Source organism: Triplophysa dalaica, chromosome 11, assembly GCF_015846415.1.
Source record: "Triplophysa dalaica isolate WHDGS20190420 chromosome 11, ASM1584641v1, whole genome shotgun sequence".
Taxonomy (NCBI): domain Eukaryota; kingdom Metazoa; phylum Chordata; class Actinopteri; order Cypriniformes; family Nemacheilidae; genus Triplophysa; species Triplophysa dalaica.
Window position 1 is genome coordinate 117,992 of NC_079552.1, and position 12,299 is coordinate 130,290.

General features: G+C 40.8%; 1 protein-coding gene across 1 annotated transcript; it reads right to left on the reverse strand.

The window, feature by feature from the left end:
- Positions 1–1,805: 1,805 nt before the first annotated feature.
- Positions 1,806–4,141, reverse strand: LOC130431907 (transmembrane protein 121). The gene has a single exon (XM_056761129.1). The coding sequence runs from the start codon at positions 3,492–3,494 to the stop codon at positions 2,544–2,546; it is 951 nt and encodes a 316-aa protein (XP_056617107.1). The 5' UTR covers positions 3,495–4,141; the 3' UTR covers positions 1,806–2,543.
- Between the last annotated feature and the right edge of the window lie 8,158 nt (positions 4,142–12,299).

Genomic DNA, 12,299 nt, shown 5'->3' on the forward strand with positions numbered 1-12,299 from the left:
AACTCCTTCAAAGGCTAATACATGAATGAATACACGTATAGAACATATAAAACCCTTTCATATGTTTATCTCACTTCTACACTGTTTAACAAAGTCATTTCAACTTACTCTCTTGCATTTTTGAACATTTAGTTTAAATGAATTGTTTGGTTGACTTGAATGAAAACATTAAAGACTTTGTTGAGAATACATCAGATGAGTGATTTGGTGATTGTTTTCATAGATTCTCCAGTGATTTTGAAGTCATCTGGTTGTAGTTTGAGAAGGATTAGAAAGTGAAGCTGTGATGAATGTCAATAGACAGCAGTGTGTTGTGGGTAATGCTGATGATGAATGAGGATGAGGAGAGTTCAGCAGAGAGATGTGGAGGCTGTGACGCCGGTGTTCTCTGATATATATGCGATGTTAAATCAGACAGACCCATCCATCAGCGCACCGGCCCAGAGAGCAGATGGGAACTCACAAAGAATTGATTTTCATTTGAAAACACAGAGAATGTGAGACAGATTGATTTGTGTTGACATCAGATAGTCTGATAAAAGCTTGATTTCTCATCTGCTGAAACTGCTGAGGGATGTTAGACACGTGAGAGAGATGATTTAATCTCTTTACTGTGTGTGAAGCTCTTGTTAGAACACAGAAACATATCGTTACCTTTAATCATCATAATCTCATACTGTATGTGTTGTGTTCATTTCATGTCCGTGTCATAAACCAACAACGCTGTGATTCATTTGACTTCCATAAATAAAACACAATAAAACATGAATATTGTGCTGAGTAAGAATGAATATGAACTCTTTTTGGTTCTGTGTCGGTCAGATCAAAATGAATGATTGTCACGCCGCACACACAACACCTGGCGTGTGTTTTCTGTCTCTGTGAAGATGGAAGTGGTTCTGTTCAGAATGGAGATGAGAAATCTCCTGTGATCGCTGCTTTTCATGTCTCGTTTAATGTGAGAAATTGAAACGCTTTGTTCTTCAGCGAGTCTCTCTAGAAGCTTAATGGATCTGAACGCTTCTTAAAGTGAATCTCAGTGTCTGTCGTGTCTCGTGTTAGACACTTGAACTTTCTGTCTTCCCACTGACTGAAGAATCCTCCTTAAACACACACGAGACCTCGAAAGACAAACAAACAAATATCCAAACATCTACATACTGTATTTCTATAATGTGTGTGTGTTCTTGATGGATGTGATGAAAAATCGATTCACGATTGAAACAACATTATTGACGTGAAGGTTCTTCAGCAGATCTCTTCAATGATTATGAGACTTTAGGAGAGCAGATTGACATCAGAGGTTTTTGGACTGTGAGATTCTGATCTCTGACCATCAGAGGATGTTTTATTCTCTAGTGGAAGCATCTATGATAAAGATCAAATGTTTTTGATAAAAGGAAATGTTTTGTCAGGGGTCATATAAACTGGAGTTTGACGTTTTTATTCCATTAATGATGCAGATAATTGAAGATCGGCCTGAGGAGAAATCTCTCTGAAATATTGAACATTCATATCAACATCAAGAACTCTTGTTTAAGTGTTTTACTGTCTTTTCCAGAGACATTTAGAAGAAGAAAACTCAACGGTCACGAGTTCTCCCGGACAGATTCATTTGTGAGTTTGTACATGAGTTCTGATGTCGTTCCCTGAACACTAATTCATCTGAAAGTGTAAATGAGACCTGAGAGAGTTTAGCTGCATTCAGCCTTATTTATAAATGATCTTATTCTTTTCTTCACAATGAATAAAGAAATGATTGAAGATATCAAAACCTTTACACATGAATATGGATTTTGCCCACATGACCTCCATTAAATGATCGTACATTTAGACATCAACAGATGAGGAGTTAGAGGAGAACTCTCAGAGAAATCAAAACGACATTACAATGAAATCCTTGATCTTAAACCCTTCAGTAGAATACAAACATTTCTGAGTTTTTCTGATGGAACAAACACACACACACACAGCAACAGAGAGAAAACATTCTTTAGCCCGTTTCAGAAAACCCCTGATCCATTAGAAACATCCACAGAGCATCATGAACTTCAGGGATGTGTAATACCAAACAGAATATGTGTGTGAGTGTGTGCGTGTCTTTGTGTGTTTATTTGTGTCTGTAAGTGTGTATTTGTGTCTGTGCATGTGTATTTGTGTCTCTGCGTGTGTATTTGTGTCTCTGCGTGTGTGTATGTGTCTGTGTGTGTCTGTGGGTAGGGTAAACCCTACGGTATGGGAACAACATCCCCATAAAGACATCAAAATCCTTATCCTTGTGGGGACATTTGTTGGTCCCCATGAAGAAACAAGCATATAAGTCATACAGAATTAACTTTTTTGAAAATCTAAAAGAGCAGAAAGTGTTGTGTGATTGTTAGAGTTAGGGTAGAGAATATGATATACAGTTTGTACAGTATAGAAATTATTACATCTATGGAATGTCCCCTAAAACCCACCCAGCATGTGTGTGTGTTTGTGCAGTAGATATCAGACAAATGTGTAGTACATCTAGTCAGCTAATCACAGAAGTGTGTGTTTTGTCACGTATGTTCGCAGGTTGTAACCTCTGGTATTGGTGTTTGCTCGTGCGGTGTTGTCCTCAACGGGTTCTGGGTCGATCGTGCAGACGGTACCGAGCTCTTCTGCAGTTCGGCTCCAAACGTCGGCGGAGCGTTGCGAAGATGTCTCCTATACTGCGCGAAGCTGCACATCTTCAGAACGATGGCCAGTACGTTTTTCCCCATCAGTATCCCTGACACCCGGCTGTCTTTATAAAGAATCATATTCCCTCCGCGAATGAAGAGAGTTACGACATTAATGGTGATCAGACTGAGGATGGGGTAGAGCATCATCTTGTGAGGGCTAATGTTGACGCCCTGCATGCTGATCTCACTGAGAGACACACACGGCAACACTAACAAAAGAACGTAACAGTAAAAAAACATCAATCCCTCCACCCAAAGGGGAAGACCCTTCTTCTGCGGCTCCCACAGGTTGGCCTGAACGTCCAGAACGTCCAACAGATCCACCACCACCCAGAACAAGCGGTTTCGGATCTCCTCCTTCTTCTTGAAAGCCTTCACGTAGTCCATGCGGTCGACAGCCACCAACGTGACGAAGAGCGCAGGGACGCAGACGGAGAGCAGGACTGTCAGGGCTTTCCGCGCCAAAGCGTCCAGACTCTTGCGGTCCGCCTTGTAATTCTGGTAAATGAAATAAAGCTTAATCTCCAAGACGAAGACGTAGAGGAACCAGAGGATCATGGCGTAGCCTCTCTTGGCGCTCCTCACTTCGGCTCCCACCCACACGCTCACGTAACGCAGCACGATGAAGAAACATAGCTCACCCACCGTCACCATGATGCAGACGCCGATCTTGCCCGGCCCATGGTTCTGCTCCACCAGGTACGTGTCCATCAGTGCCATACTGCTCATGATGATGATGGCCGACAGGCACACGTGCGGCTTGTTGGTGGGAGGGGGAGGTACCATTCTGCCCCGGCGGGTCCTGACGGGTACGTTCGGGGAGCTCAGACCGTTCTCCCCCCCGGCCCTGATCTCATGGCTCGGGTCCAGCGTTCACCGACTGCACTCAGATCACATCCCAGTTCGCTCCGGCCGAGGTGCATTCACACGCGACGCACAACCACTGAACGCTCACCGCGTGGACGCTTGGAAGTTCTCCATGAGCCGAAGCTGGAATCCGTGTGTAGACGGACGCTTTCAGTCAGACATTTTTCTTCAAAAACCTCCAAAAGAAGCCAAAATGCATCAGTTATAATCCAGCACCAGCGTGATGAGTGTTTGACTTCCAGAAATCTAGTGTAAAAACTCGCTCTGTCCTCCTGCAGAAAAGTTCTTTCAGGTGAAATCTCCTGACTGTACAGGGTGTCCGGTGAATCGTCTCATACGTGTGTGAATACAGACGCTGTCTGGTTGAGTCCTGTTCTGCCGTCAGCGATGGATTAAAGCGTCTCTCCTCTTCTGTCTGCTGCCAGTCCAACCCACACGCTGCTTCACCAACACTGCATGTGTGAGCGAGCGAGGGATCATCTCTCTCACTCTCTCTCTCTCTCTCTCTCTCTCTCTCTGTCTCTCTCTCTCTCTCTCTCTCTCTCTCTCTCTCTGTCTCTCTGTCTCTCTCTGTCTCTCTCTGTCTCTCTCTCTCTCTCTGTCTCTCTCTCTCTCTCTCTCTCTCTCTCTGCATGTATGCGCACACTGCTTCTGTTTCTGCTCAGATTCTGACACACTGACGCTCCTTCATCTCTCTCTCTCTCTCTCTCTCTCTCTCTCTCTCTCTCTCTCTCTCTTTCTCTCTCTCTCTCTCTCGTTCTTCAATTCTCCCCCCTTCCCCCTCGTGTGTGTGTGTGATCAGTGCAGCTGGCTGTGACGGTGGGTATGCAGAAAACGGAACGGTTGACTTCAGCAGTTGATATATATAAAGATTCATTTAAACAATCAGTGATTGAATTCAGTCATTTTATAAACCTTTCCACACATACTGGTTTCCATGTTTTATGGGGACATTCCAAAGACTTGATGATATCAGGTTTATGATACATTCTATCCCCAATAACCTAACCTAACCTAATAACACGCAAAACCTTTCTGATTTTGTCATTTTCAATAAATATCATTCTGTATGATTAATAAACAGTTTTCTCTCCTGTTGAACCAAAAATGTCCCCACAAGGTCAAAAACTCACATTACTATCTTTGTGGGGACAACAAGTCCTCACACATGGATGACTACCAGTACACACGTCCTGTGTTTTGTTATCTATCAAACTGATGTGTGTAAATGATGGCCAAAGGCGGAGAGATTTTGTTTTGTCAGCTCTGGGATGAAGTTTAAGGTCATTGGACTGGTATTGATTGGCCACTGGTTTGGTTTTGTTACGCAGATCTGGCAACCCTGTCAACAATTTTTTTCTACACATTTATTTAGTATAGAGTGATTCCGCGTTTGCACTCGTCTTTAATCTGACACCCACGTTTCAAACTTACAAATGTGATTCTGTCATGTAACAGGCACAATAATAGAGCTGGAATATAAGAGATATTTGTATTTATCTGCAACAGCATCTGGCACCTTGCTTGACCCCGTAACGTTTGTTGTATTGTCGTTGTGTCTCCTGGTGCTTGTGTTATTCATCTCATCATCATCGGTTTTATTTCACTATTTTTCAGAATATTATTGATGAAACGTTTAAGTGAGATTACGTCACATTGATGTCAAACATTTGTATAGTGTGCAGCTTCGCAGTCAATAACCGATCTATTAGATCTTAAGATGTGTATGTAGTGTATAAAGGTTTCATGTTGACAGCTGTTGTTCTGAATGTCATCACAGTGTAAAGCTGGATTTGTTTTTGACGTTTAGATCAATGAGCTTCATGACATCAGTTTGTGTGAGAAAGAGGAATATTTGGAATTATTTAAACACATTTATTGTTCGATAAAAACAGTTTTTGAATATCAGTCCAGTAGTTTTCTTTTATTCTATTCATAGACATTCTGTGATTGGCCATTTATTTTTAGAACTTAATCCATAATATCACAAAGACGAAAACATCCATAAAACTGCAAAATATTCAGCCGGCACTGGTGTGTACAGCGTCTGTGAATCTGGATGTGATTTGCGGGTGTCTGGCTGTGAGAGAGAAAGAAAAACACAATGAAAAACCATAAATAAATGACATCCGTTTGGTGAAGCAGCCTCAGAGTCAGTAGGACACGAAAAGATGGCAAATTTACATCAGCAAAGACAATTTGTACATGGAGCATAAGAGAAGAAATAGACTCATAAATCACATGAGCTGTGGCCCTGAGTGCCATCGATTAGCTCAACACAAAATGAATGAGGACATTAAAAACCCCCGTCCTTAAACATTCACATCACAGGAGATATATGAGGGCTGGACCAACACACACTCTCATTTCATTCACTTACAATCCACTGAGAATCTGCACTATGATCAGATTGTGTACGCTCACAGACTTCTCTGATAATACTCTGATATACAAGGACTTTCACCTGAACACCACCAGCACTATGTGATCATTTTGTGTGTGTTTGTGTTTGTATGTGTGTGTATGAGCTAAGCATTGAATGTGTGTGTCTGTGTGTGTATAAGCTGAGCATTGTGTGTGGTGTGTGTGTGTGCGTGTGTGAGTAAGTGTGTGTTTGTTTGTAAGGTGATTAATATTCATTGGTGTTGGTGATGTATTTGCGGTTTACACAATTGCTGTGTTGGGTTTTTTTTCCCTGTAATTTATTGGGCAGAAGGCGGTAAGATTTCATCATTAGCAGCCACTGTAGGTTAGAGTCACGTGAACATCATTAAACAGAAATAAATCACACGCTAACACACACACACACACACAGAGTTTCTGTAAGGTAAAGTAGGAGCAGCCGCTGTCTGGTTGTGTTAACATCATAAAGTGAGAGAGCTTTACATTTCAATAAAAGAAATGAAGTGTTGATTGTATTTTTACTTTAGGACACAATTCAATCATGCTGGTCGATGTGAACATAAATGTTTGCTCTGGTTTATGTTGTTCTCCAGTCTGTATCATGTTCATATTCATCATGATGTTGTTGTGTCTGATCACATCACATTCAGTATTCATCGATCTCTCTGTCTGTGTGACAAACACAATGTTTGCAGATCCGGTTTCATATGGTTTTACTGTTCTGTTCAAATTCTAACATTTGTCCAGTGATGGATGATCTTCAGTCATTCTAACTCTGTGAGGTCAACTCCAGCGAGGCTTTGATGTTCATGGCTTTCCTGTGGCTCAGTGGTTAGATCATGGTGCTAACAACGTCAAAGTCGTTGGTTTGATCCCAGAGGATTGCACATACTTACAAACAAATGTATAGGAAAATGCAATGTAAGTGGCTTTGCATAAAAGTGTCAAATGCCACGTGCCAAATGCATAAATGTTAATGTCTCTTAAACTCAAAGTGCTGTTTTATAACAGACACACAAGAGCTCTTATTAAGGGTTGATAAAAGCTGAAGCAGCCGTAGCACACACACATCTGGTTTAATTCTATTTGATGTCTACATTTACATCTGCAAGACATCTAAAATACATAGTTTGCTCGTCTGCTCTACATCTCGGATATGTCTGCTGTCAGACTTCATATAGACCTCTAGAAGACGTCTGTGAGATGTTTATGATTGAGAATGGATGTAAAGCAGCTCTTTCTAAGATGTCTAGCAGATGTTTTAATGCAGCAGATGTTTTCCAGATCTTAAGCAGACATTTACAGATGTTCAGACGTCTCTGAGACGTATTGCAGATGAGCAAACTATGTATTGCAGATGTAAATGTAGGGGTATCTGGGGTGATTCTTCTCCTCAGCTCATTTATCATTCACGCGTCTCTGTTCAAGTCTGACTGGCATTGATATGTTAAAGACTTTTAAGCATTTATTCTTTTTTGGCAGACGCTTTTATCCAAAGCGACTTACAAGTAGGGTGCAGTGGGCAGCTATCACTGCAGAGCAAACAGGGGTAAGGTGCCTTGCTCAAGGGCACTTCAGTCATTGCCTGGTGGCACTGAGAATTGAACCAGCGACCTTTTGGCTACGAGTCGAACTCTCTAACCACTAGACCACAACTGACCCTTTAAGATTTACAATCTCTTTGACTTTTGGAGAAAATGAGATTTGATGTTACTCTTTTTAGAGGAAATCTTCTGATCTCCAGCTTCCCTTGTGAACAGACATCGTGACATGACTTGTGTTCATCTACGCTACTGTAAGTTCTCTAGATCACAAACATTCTAGATCATCTGAGGGTGTTCCACGCCTGTTTGTTATATATTTGAATACAATCATGAAATGATATTGAAAACCGTTGACCTCAGCTGATGCATCTCTCTTTCTGATGCTCATGAGGTCTCAGTCTGAAGAGGTTCTCTTTAACTCACCTGCCTGGAAATGTCCAGTAGTCCTGAAGACTTTGATCGGGTGTGTTTGATCTCTAATCTAGTTTGAATGGAATGGGTTGAGGCTTATTATCTTGTGTGGGTGGAACGGAGCCGGGCGAATAAGAAAAACTTTAAAAAGGGTGCAATATCTTTTACTTCCGTTCTTCCTTCTGTTGTGGTGGCTTGTATGTAGTGAGTGGTGCAAAGACTCTCCTTTCCTGTATTGAGTGTTGAGCTCATAGCAGTAGAAATTAAGAAAACTATTTTATATCGTAGTCCGGCAGGATCGGGAACGCAAATTAATCTGTGGAAATCCGGACAAGGAAAAATCACTCGCCGTGGGCCTGAGGGCGCTCAATCAGAGTAGCACATCTGTTTGGGGTATGTATTATAATTCCTTGTGGCCCTGTTTGGTTAGTTTTCTTGGTGTTAGTGGTGGGGACTAACAAGAACTCGTTACATAGTGTGATGCACATGTGTGTAATCATCACCGGGGCCAGTTAAAGGGCGCTGCAGGTAGGTGCTTTTATGCTGCCTTGAAAACTTTATAATTGTGATCTGCCATTTTAGTTTTTGCATGTGTGTGTAGTAACAGTAATTGTTCCAAAGGAGTCTGTTTACTGCTGTTTTGCCGCTGTGCTGTTTTGTACACCTTGTAGTGACAAGTTCTACTGAGATTCCTTCATTTTTGTTTATTATTATTTTCTGGGGTTTTGACGGTTGAGTTCTTTTGTCCTCATCCAATCTTTGTGACACCTTGAAGTTTATGGCCCGTGACATGTTGGTCTAGTGGGCCAATGTGTGGTATGTGTGAAGTGGTGACTGTTTAGGGTTAGGGTTAGTCCTTATTTTTTATGTTATATTATTGTGAGAAATATTGTGGACCCCTCTAGGTGAACAGCTATAGGACCAACCACAGTTTAAGAAAATAAAGTGTAATACACACACCTCTGTACTTTATCGTCCTCTATTTATTTTGAGGGCCTCCAGTGGGTAAATTTTGTGGTAGCTCCTCGTGAGTGAGGTTCTACGAGGGCTTGAATTAATAACCTCCCCTCTGGCCCGGTCACATTTACACACAGAAGAGCAGAATAGAAATGAACCCGTCTAGTTCATGGTATGAGACGAGTGAAAAGGCTTCAGTGTGTTTGGTCAGTTGAGGTGACATGTACAGATGAACTGTGAGATCATGTGCAGCGGTGTATCAACAGCACAGTCGTTTGTAAACTTTATTGTGTTTAATCCATCCACCCTTGCATTGCAAAATGGGGTCAGAGAAGGGCGACATCATCACACTCACCCACAATCCCCAATGTCTCAGCTTCTTTATTCCAGCCTTGTTTTTAGCGGTGGGATGTCAAGAGAGATGTAAAATCAATTCCAGTTCACACCGGAGCGATCGATCGCCACTTTCCAATTCATTTATACTCATTACTGCAAGAAAACAAGACAGGAAGACAATCTGAACACACAAAACACACAGCCTTCTCAAATCCACCTCCAACACACGCACATACACACAAGTACACACACACAGACACACCATGCATTAATTCATTTCATTTGTTTCAGCAGAAAATTCTTTATCATTAAGTTTAACAGGTTTGTTTGTAGTCGTATGTATGAAATTCAATCACACATGAGAGTTGCCTGGTTTTACTTGCTTTTACGTGCATATATCTGAGAAAACGTGAATAGAACTAAACTATTAAATATCACTAGATGTGTATTGTGAGATATCTGACTGTACACATCACTAATGTTCATGTCTGTCTCACGGATCTCTTTGTGTTTCCAAATGACCCAGATTCAGATCCCTGTGAGACTTAAACAAGAAATAACATCTACAGTGACGTTCACCTCTGAACACAGCACACATTTCAGTTTCTTATTGAAACATCCTTCCACAGTTTTATAATATTAATAATAATGATAAAAAAACATATTTTTCTGTAGAACCTTTAAAGAGCATCTCAAAGCGCTTCACAAGAAGAATTCAGAACAAAACAATCCACAATTGTAAAACTAAATAATAAACAAAATAAACAATATAAAATACAAAAATCAAGTAAAAGCTACCAAAAAAAGAAGATGAGTTTTAAGACAAGATTTAAACGTGCTAAGCGGTTTAGATGGCCTCATCTCATTCGGTTAAGCATTCCATCATAGAGGAGCTCATGAAGAGAAATATCAGCCATGCATCTGAAGCGGGGTGATGGAATAGTACGAATGAGTGAAGGACACGCACTGGAGTCAAGGGAATGAAAAGCTCAGATAAAGATTGAGGTGTCGGCCCATGCAAAGACTTATGAACAAATATCAAGAATTTAAACTCAACTCTAAACCTCGCAGAGAGTCAATGAAAACACTCGAAGATGACGTGACAGGATCTCTAAACTCAGATCTAGGCAGGATTCTGGCAGCAGAATTTTGCGCAACCTTCAAATTGTTTAGGGTGCTTTAGAGATCAGCCAACATCACATTACTATCCTCCATACGGGAAACACAAAGGTGTGGATCAACCTCTCAGTGACAGAGAACGCCACCATTGGCCATAATCTACATTTACATTTATGCATCTTCAGATGCTTTTATCCAAAGCCACTTACATCACATTATACTGTACATTGTACATCTATACAATGACCTTGGCATTGGAGCCACAGGAAGGGTACATCTAGTGATGTTTCTAACTTTGTCTTGAGGAATTAAAAGGATTAGATGAGTATTTTATCATCAAAAAGCACAACTGATTTGAGCTCATGAAGCCCTTTTATAGAGTTCTTTAGACAATATACTGTGTGTCCATGTCCATCTAAATAAGTGGATCTGTAATAGCTTTATGTTTAAAAAGCTGATCTAAAACTCTCTCTTTACAGGCTTCACAAATCATTGACTCATTATGTATCAAAAGTGGATCTGTTTTACAGTTAGGCATCACTTTGTGTGTTCAAGAATCAGACTCTTCATGTTGTTTGGATTGACATTTGAATATTTCAGGCGCTCATGCATTTCTCAGGTCAATAAGAACCTCACTGTAGATGTATTGAGTTCTGCTCCTCACATGATCTGGTTTTGGCAGAGAGGATTTAAGTTTCTGACGACTACACTTTATAAATCTGATTGAGATTCTAATCAAGATTTCCAGGAAGGTTTGATGGCTCAGACGCTGATATTTCATCAGTGTTTTCTGTTTGTGTACACATGTGTAATGTCATATAAACAGATCTGATCTATTCTCTTAAGTGCTCTGACACATGAAGCACAAAAGAAAACCCATCTCAAAGGTAAAGTTTTATAACAATCACCTTGGCAATAATTTCAGAACATTGACGTAATTTTTCAAAACTCTAGACACAAAACTCACAACCAATGATCAAAAAGCACATTTTTCAAAACTGCAACACACATAAAACTAAGATCATTTGTTCATTTAAGAAAAATCACCTGTTCAATATGACACAACTTACTACTATTTCAAAAGGCAATTCACACATTACATTTCAGTTGAGTGCCTAGTCAGTCATTGCATTTCAATAATCCAACTATCAAGTGATACAACCGCTCAAAATGATAAGTTACTGTTGCATTACTCTTAATACATAGTTGTATGGAAACAGACAAACAACATTCTATGTTTAGATCATGAAAATTTCAAGATATCAAGATTAATTGTCACCCATTTACTGGAGAATGAACCAATAACACTACACTATCTATGGATGTAATATTTCATAATCATTCTTTACTTATCAGACACTGTTTCTATGGTCCCATGGACCACCTTTTCAGACTGTTTACAGTATTGACAGTACTGCACTGTATGGATGCATCCTAATTGCTTTTCCAATTCTGCCAACTGGTTACTGATGATTGAATTCACATTGTGGAACGAGTATATCAGAAATTGATTGGGATCCACTTGCAACAACATAGCGCTGCGATACGTAATATTGACCCGGCAGGGGATCCAGTTACAATAGAGGTCAAGCAGTGGTGGGAGGAAGAGGAGGATGACGTGTTGGTCAAAGGAATGGCAGGGGACAAGCACCCTTCTGAGAGGTGGTCGTTGGCCTTTGAGAGGTGTGGGGGAACGTGGTAGAGGACAAGGCCAGGGACCAAGACAGCGGCAGCAACAGCAAAGAGTGTCCAATGAAATCCTAGCAATAGTTGTAGACCATGTCATAATGACTGAGGTGACTACAATGATACAACCAAACCGCAGAAGGTCAACCGTGGCCTCAAAAATCAGAACCTATCTCCAAGGAGAGCCTGTAAGTTTTCAGCATGTACTAAACATTAAGCTACTCTCAATTGTCAAATGACCGCATACCAATGTGTATCACAGAGTAGG

What these genes read in the sequence shown, in the direction of transcription:
- LOC130431907 (XM_056761129.1), bottom strand. Translation starts at nt 3,494, where the DNA reads ATGGTACCTCCCCCTCCCACCAACAAGCCGCACGTGTGCCTGTCGGCC.